The sequence below is a fragment of the Takifugu flavidus genome, chromosome 9 (genome assembly GCF_003711565.1).
Source record: "Takifugu flavidus isolate HTHZ2018 chromosome 9, ASM371156v2, whole genome shotgun sequence".
Lineage (NCBI taxonomy): Eukaryota > Metazoa > Chordata > Actinopteri > Tetraodontiformes > Tetraodontidae > Takifugu > Takifugu flavidus.
The window spans coordinates 12,499,911-12,507,310 of NC_079528.1; the positions used below are offsets into that span (position 1 = coordinate 12,499,911).

The 7,400-nt window shown below is 46.5% G+C and overlaps 1 protein-coding gene across 6 annotated transcripts in view; it reads left to right on the forward strand.

The window, feature by feature from the left end:
- The window catches only part of fgf13a (fibroblast growth factor 13a), a 52,961-nt gene extending 46,235 nt beyond the window's left edge, over positions 1 to 6,726 (forward strand). For all 6 annotated transcript variants that reach the window (XM_057043199.1, XM_057043198.1, XM_057043201.1 and 3 more), the window contains 2 exons: positions 2,552 to 2,750; positions 4,852 to 6,726. In XM_057043199.1, coding sequence (XP_056899179.1) covers positions 2,552 to 2,750; positions 4,852 to 4,988 — 336 coding nt within the window. In that variant the 3' untranslated portion in view covers positions 4,989 to 6,726. The remainder of the gene's footprint in view (positions 1 to 2,551; positions 2,751 to 4,851) is intronic.
- The last annotated feature ends 674 nt before the right edge of the window (positions 6,727 to 7,400 follow it).

Sequence of the window (7,400 nt, forward strand, 5' to 3'; positions counted from 1 at the left end):
ACAGAGCTAAATAAGTTTCCCCATCTTCCCCTATCTTATTTCTTGCGTGTAAATCCTTTTACGAGCGCTCGCCAACATCCCTCAGACGTGCGGTATGTGAACAAGCAGGCGTTCTCAACCCTTTAGCGCGCTGCAATCCTTTAAAAAATGAGCAGATCTGTTTGGTTTCAACCCAATGAGCTGGATCATTAACTACTTTGCGTTGGTTATGAGCCTTGCGGCTGATGTTTTAAAGGTGCTGCTCCTGGGTGTGTCGAGTCGTGGTGGGAGTCTTTCAGCCCGGTTTTGTCAGTTTAAGACCCCGACGTTGAAGAGCTGGATGCGTTTCAGAGTCCAGAAGCTACCCAACAGGCCTGCGTGCTGTCGTAACGGTGTCATCTAGTTTTCAATATGGCAGCTGAGCACACACGGGGCAGTGCTCAACTGCCCCGTGTAGAGATCAAATTCATTCATGTTTGCTTTTCCTCTCCCTAATTTAATCACAGGCAGAAAAAAAATGTAATTACTCACGGGGAGAAATGTCTGACAGGACGGAAATCCGTTTTACAGCGCGTTATAATTGATCTTGCGTTCTTCACATGACTGCCTTGTTTAACGGCACATGCATTTCACAGCCACCGCTTGGTGCTGCCCAAGTGTGTAATTACGCAGAGGTCTCTAAGATGGGTCAGCGTGTGCGAGTGGCTCATACATTTCCATCAGCAGTAAACACCCGGCGATGTTTAATACCGAGGTGTATTAACGTCAGCCTTAAATGTCGTTCATGTGCGGACAGTTAGCGCGTCGCACAGTTAGCGCTCGATGCTGCACTGATTTAAGTTCAATTAAATCCTCTGCGCATTCCGACGCCCTCAATAAAGAAGCCACGTTGTCCGTAAAGGGTAAAGTGACTCGTATGTATGAAGGCAGCGTCTGTCTGAGTGCCGTCATTCTCCCGTCCGTCCATTTGTGCATCTATCCGGCTAAACGGCAGACATTTTCCTGGTCAAGGACAGTCGTGGGCAGAAGTGGACGGCTCTCTGCTGTTGTATTGACTCTGGCTATGAGACATCAGGTCTAAACTCAAACCAAACCAGTTAACCCGCATTTATCCAAAGTTCTGGTTTTATATTCTATATTTACAAGCAAATATACATACTGCGTCATTAAAAATCCATTTAGCTAAACCACAACAAAGTGGCGGACGGAGCGAGATGACAGGACTGATAGTTCTATGCAGATAATGTCCTGTTTTTCATTTCTAAAGTGATTTCCTCTCACTCCATCTGGTCCTGCAGCCACGATTAAAGTGATATGAGCTGTTTTTTTTTTTAAACTGGGAGATTGGTTTCAGTGAACAACAAAGACGCTGTTTAGCAAAAGCGATGCTCCTGCAGGGCGTTCAAAAGAATCGTGGGGATCTCCTGCCATTCTGCTGCCTCCTGATGTCAGTCAAAGTTCCCTGTAAAGCTACTCCAGTGCAGCGGCAGCAGCCGTCCCCTCCTCATCGTCTCTTCATCCATCCATCCACGGTATCTGTTTATCAATAAGTGATTATTCCTCACAAGACCGAGTCCTCGCCAAATCCACATAAGCTCGTTATTAGAGACAGAATCCTGGCGTCAGAACCCGCCTGTCGTGTTTGTGCACAAATGCCAAAGACGCTGCCAAGTCTCTCTGAGATCGTAGCTCTGAGATCAGAGCAAGAGTGAACAGAGAAGATGACACGCAGTTTAAAAAAGGATGAACTATTAGCACATAGGCGCTCAGGACGATAAAGAAAGATTATAGTGAAGCTGGATATGAATTATTCTTCTGTAAATGGTTTTAACGGGTCTGTAACAGGTGACTAATGCATAATTGAAATCTAATGCTGTAAGCTCCCAGCTGGGTCTCCAGCCCTCCCAGTGGGCTTAGAGCATTTATTCAAATGGACCGTTCGGGATCCCTGTCGTGCGGCAGCTCACGCCCGGACCAGGATCAGGATGCATCCCGTCGAGGCGAAACATCCCAAGGTTCCCGTCTGACTTCAACCGGTGCAGCTGGGTGTGAGAGAGGGCAATAATGTCAGGCAGTGGGGTGATTCTGGGGGCTTCTGGGCAATTCACAAACAAAGTAAAACATACGACGCATTTATATGAGGTTCAAAATTAAAGAATCTGCATCATCGTAATACATTTATATACCAGATCATATATAAACCCCCTCTACAAACACCATTGCATTAGAGCAACACACAGTACCTTGTCTTTTATTCATGCCTCATGTATATCTGTCATATCTCTGTTATCTGTGCCATAAAAGTCTACATTATTGACCAGAGTGAGTGGAAACAGTAGCTTTAGAGGGCTCCCCGGAGACATGGTCCAAGCAGATAGCAACGAGACGCTGCTTCCTCCTGTGCTGTCCGAGGGTGTTCTGGATGCGCAATGAAGCGTTGGTAACTTGCGCTCTGTTGTAATGAACTGTTACATCTCTGCTCAGACTGGGATGTCAGAGGCTCTGGAGACTTTGTAAATTACTGTCTAACAACTGCCGTGTGCCGTATCTACATTTCTTTCTGCCCTCACAGGAACACTTTACACCAGAGTGCAAATTCAAGGAGTCGGTGTTCGAGAACTATTACGTGACGTACTCCTCCATGATATATCGGCAGCAGCAGTCGGGCAGGGGCTGGTACCTCGGTCTGAACAAGGAGGGGGAAATCATGAAGGGGAACCACGTCAAGAAGAACAAGCCAGCAGCCCACTTCCTTCCCAAACCTCTGAAAGGTGCGTACGGATCCTCCTCTTTCTCCCATTCTCAGGTGGTTTCTCCCCACGGGCCGTTCCGAACACGGAACACAGCGTCCAGCTTCAGCCAAAATGGAAAACGAGTCCTGAATGTGCTCCAAATCTGGCTTCGGGGCGTAAAGTGGATGTAAATGTCACAGTGGAGGGTTGTAAACATACTTTAATGTAAATCCTGACAACAGAGCGAAAGTTGGTGTGACACGACAACTAACGGGGAAGTTTCGCCGGCAGTCGGCAACGGTTAAAAGTTTGAAAAAGAACCTTTTTGAATGAATGTCCTCATTTTTTCTATGTTCGTTGAGTCCTTGAGGACGTTCTGAGACTAAACGAGCTGCGTTCTGCCATTTAGCTTCCTCTGTAGAAACGCGGGCCTATTCAAGCAGCCGCCTCCGGCTGGTCGCCCTCGGCTGCTGACGCACGCCGGCTGGAGCCCGAACCATTCTCTCTGACCAGGAGGGAGAAGGACCACAGATTAAAACGCTTTCAATAGTCACACCCAGCAATTTAATTCCAGACTGTAGTCAGAGCTCCACCCATAGAGCCGAGGAATCAGCCAGGGAAAAACGTCTCTCTTCCCTTTGTGGAAAAGGCCGCGGTCCTTTCATCTTCAATGAGGCGCAGATCTACCTGTCAACAGAGAGGAGGCAACAGAGACTGCGCGCTTTCACTTCGGGGCCTTTTGAAAGGACGGCCGTGCAAAGACTCAAACAAAGAGAAGAAAGAGCCGGTTTTGAGGTTGTCGGCTCCTCCGTAGTTTCAGTTTGTGTCACGTGACACTTTTTTGTGGCGTTTTCAAACCAATCTAACCCAGTTTTGACAAAGTTCTTACTTTTACCACCTCCACTGTCTGAACTTAGGCTTTAGTGTTGGAATATGCAGGTTTATAGTCAATATGTATTTATATGGCCTCAGATTCATGTGATGATACACTATTTGACCAGCACATTTTAAAAACTGATGTTCTTTTTAACTTTACCTCATTTCTTATTTACACAACATCGAGGTGATGGATGTTTCACATTCTGCTGGAGCCGAGATCTTAAGAATCTAACTCGGTCCTGTGGGATCACTGTGATGTTTATGCCCCTCCATTTACCATCCAGCCACCTCTCAAACGCACCTTATAGCAACAGAGAAATGCTGAGTAATAAAGATGAATGTAGGCCGCGCGGGACAGTAATTCAGGTTCCAATAACTGGCATGCTCGGCTTATTCTGTTTATAAGAAAACAATAGTATTATTCAGGTTCAATGGCAGAATGAGAATAAATGTGAAAGGTTCTCCTTCTACGTGAGTTCTATATCCAATCGTTTGCATAATTTACATTCCAAATGCGGCAAACCAATAGAAAAAAGCCTCGCCAAAGAAAGGAAACAAAACATAATAAAACCCTACCAATTTGTTCCAGCAGCTCGCGTAATTTGAGGCAGTGGTGATGCAGTGCTCCAATCAAGATCCCTGCCTCTGGCACTGGCCTCCCTTCCAGCCGTTATTCACCATTCTTCTGTTCCACTCTATGAGTCCCCGAGCCCACAGCCTTTCAATCGCTCGCTCTCTCTGAATGGAGCAGGTTGGGCTCACACTGTTCAATCTTAAGTGGGAAAATCCTCTTACCACTCCTTCTAAAAGTCACAAAGTGCTGCCCTTTCGAGAAAAATGTGCTTTACTGGTGATGGCGCCAGAAAAAAAAAACAGGAATAAAATGGGGCATGAGGTCAGTTCTAAATGTCATTTGTCCACCATTATATGGATGTAATATTTCCAGTAAGAAGGCTGGAACCAGTGGATTCCCTGTGAAATCCTGCCATTTATTGACGCGTGCAAGGATGGTCTATTGATTTCTGCTGTAGCAAAATAAAAAAAAATGCTGCTCTAAGTGAAGTGTCTGAAGGGCTGGGTCGGCTGTTTCAGCCACAGTCTCCCAGAGGAACCAACATCAAGCAGCATCCTAGACAGGAGGAGGCTCTGAATCCAAAGCCTGAGCCTTCTCCTGAACAGCGAAACAAGCAGAAACTGTGATCTACTGCCGTGAAACTGGGCCTCTTCTGTCTGAATCATCCTCTTCTCTGTGTCTCCGTAGTGGCGATGTACAGAGAGCCATCCCTCCACGACTTGACGGAGTTCTCCCGCTCCGGCAGCGGCACGCCCACCAAGAGCCGGAGCGCCTCGGCGATGCTCAACGGGGGCAAAGCCGTCAGCCAGAACGAGTCGACGTAGCCGAGCCGAGCCCAGGCCCGGGGTGGAACCGCGAAAACCTTACCTCCAGCAGAGCGTAAATCCAAGCAGACGTCTATCACTGACAAGCAGTTCAGGACTAGCGACAACGAATCACACGCAAGCATCTAGCTAACACCATTAGGTACGCCATCCCATCGGGACATTAGCTATCAGACACCATCCGTTCAGAGTTCTTTTTTGCTTACCTGTGCTATCAACGGTGACATACTAGTGAGCATTTTTACCCGACTTGATTTCTTTCTGCGTTAACTTTCTCCTGGCATCACGTTGACACCAAGCGCTCATGCATCTGTCAGACGGGGATGCAAAGACGTGCAGGAATCCAGGGCAGCCGCCGGCGCGGGCCCTGACCTCCGTCTCATCCATAGTTCTGCGGATTAAAAGCCTATAAACTCCCTGGTGTTGCACAGCCCGGCGCTGCTGGGACTGCGGCAGGCCAGACGGTAGCTCTCCTGTGTCCTAATGCACACGCTCAGAGACTGAGCTCTCTATAGCATGGGGAAACCAAGCCTATGTTCAACTGACCTGATATAGAAGGGACAGAGTGGCTCCTGTCACAAACGCCACAGCTGCACCTTGGGGTTTTGTTTTTCCTTCCGTTTCCTCTGATTTTTTTGTAAATTAGCCAAGAGCCGTTTATTTAAGAGCTGGTTTCATTTTTCTCCCCTTTTTTCTTCCTCTTGTTCTTTTCCCACAGCATTTGGGTCTCTGTATTTCTACTGCTGTTTCTTAACTAAAAGGGGTTCCAGCAAACCAAAGACTGAACATAAAGAGTGTCCCTTTAAGCAGCTGAACCGTGCCAGAATAAAGGCAAAGCTGGATCTCAACTCCCCGTTTTCATTGTACATTTTTTATTAAAAGAAAGCAAAAGAAATCAGAGGAGTAGAGGAACAGTGGAAGGAGGAAGTGATTTGAAATGCTTGGAATCGGGCGGCGCGCTCGATGCCGCGCTCTCTGCTGATACGCTTGACGACACAGATCCGAGGCGACTGCTTTGTGTTCCCATTCCCTTCTGTTACCACTGTGTCACGCCGTCTTTGTCTCTTGTTCTCGTGATCTTTTCCCCCCCTGTTTCTCTGTGCTCGTGCCATCCTCCGGACCCCCCCCCCCCCCCCCAACCCCCATCCTTTTTCCATCTAGTTCTAATATCGGATACAGGCCCCTCCCCAGGATGCTTGTTATGTGTTTTAGTAACTTATCGTGGTGACATTTTCTATAATTAAAAAAAATAATACTGTGGACTTTTAGGTGGCTTAACATTTTATAGGACCTGTCATATTTGTAAACGTTGGAAAAAAATGCTGAAGACCCCCCCTCTCTCGCACAGGGCATGTACAAACACAGTGATGTACACTACGGACCCTTTTTACGGGCTAGGTCCTCCTCCCTTCAGCTACTTTCTTCTTATGCTTCTGGGGTGACTTTCTTTTTCTTGCTTTCCTCCAGGAGATTTCTTTGTTCCTTTCTTTCTTTCTTTGGTTTAGGTAAACCTTGTGCATGGGAGGAAGCAGAGAAATTCTGGTTTAGACATGCATGATGTAGGCTATGTGTATTAACCCCTGTTGGATCATGTGTTCCAAACTACCAGGCTAAAACCGATAAGACAACATTTACTGGCAGATGCTGTAGCTGCCTGAAACCTTCCAGTTGATTATTCTTTGTTGTATACACGAAAATGCACTGAATAAAATGTTTATATGAAGATATACTTTTAAAATGCGTCCGATTTTTTTCGCTCCATCTCGTGGACCAATGATCAAACCTTGGTTTCCTCCGCTGGTGTTCATCTGCCTCAAGCAGTCATTAATACTAATGGTTCAGCTTTTTACTATAAATTGGCTTTTCCTCATTTTTGGTATTAAAAACGATACATATATCTTATTTTCCTTCTACTTGGTCCACAGTCAAAAGTCAAAAAGAATTTAACGTCTGATTTTATGGTTCCCATTTAAGAATCGCAGGTACTTTAACCCCCTGAAATAAATCAGGATATTTATTTGAGGGTTCGTTGCCAAGGTGACGCCAATAAAGTAAGAAAAACTAAATCTTCAAAGGTGTGGGCAATTACAAACAAAAAAGAAAGCTAATGTGTCAGAGCAGAGCACTACAGGGCACTTCAAGCCCATTTTAAGAGCCTGGAATGAGCTCATCTCCGTCCTAACAAGATGGAGGAGACGAGACATCAGTGTGGTCCTCGGGGGTTGTCTCATTACACTCATTACCAGCAGAGACGGGAGAACTTGTAGGCCCGGGTAATAGAAGCCCCGATATGAGCTGCTTCATGGTTCATGCTGCCCCCCTCCTCAATTTCCTACTTCCCATCTCTAAACTCCATTCGTTAGCAGAGGGCAGCTCAATTTATTACAGCCGTCCGCTTTGTTCAGAGGCAAC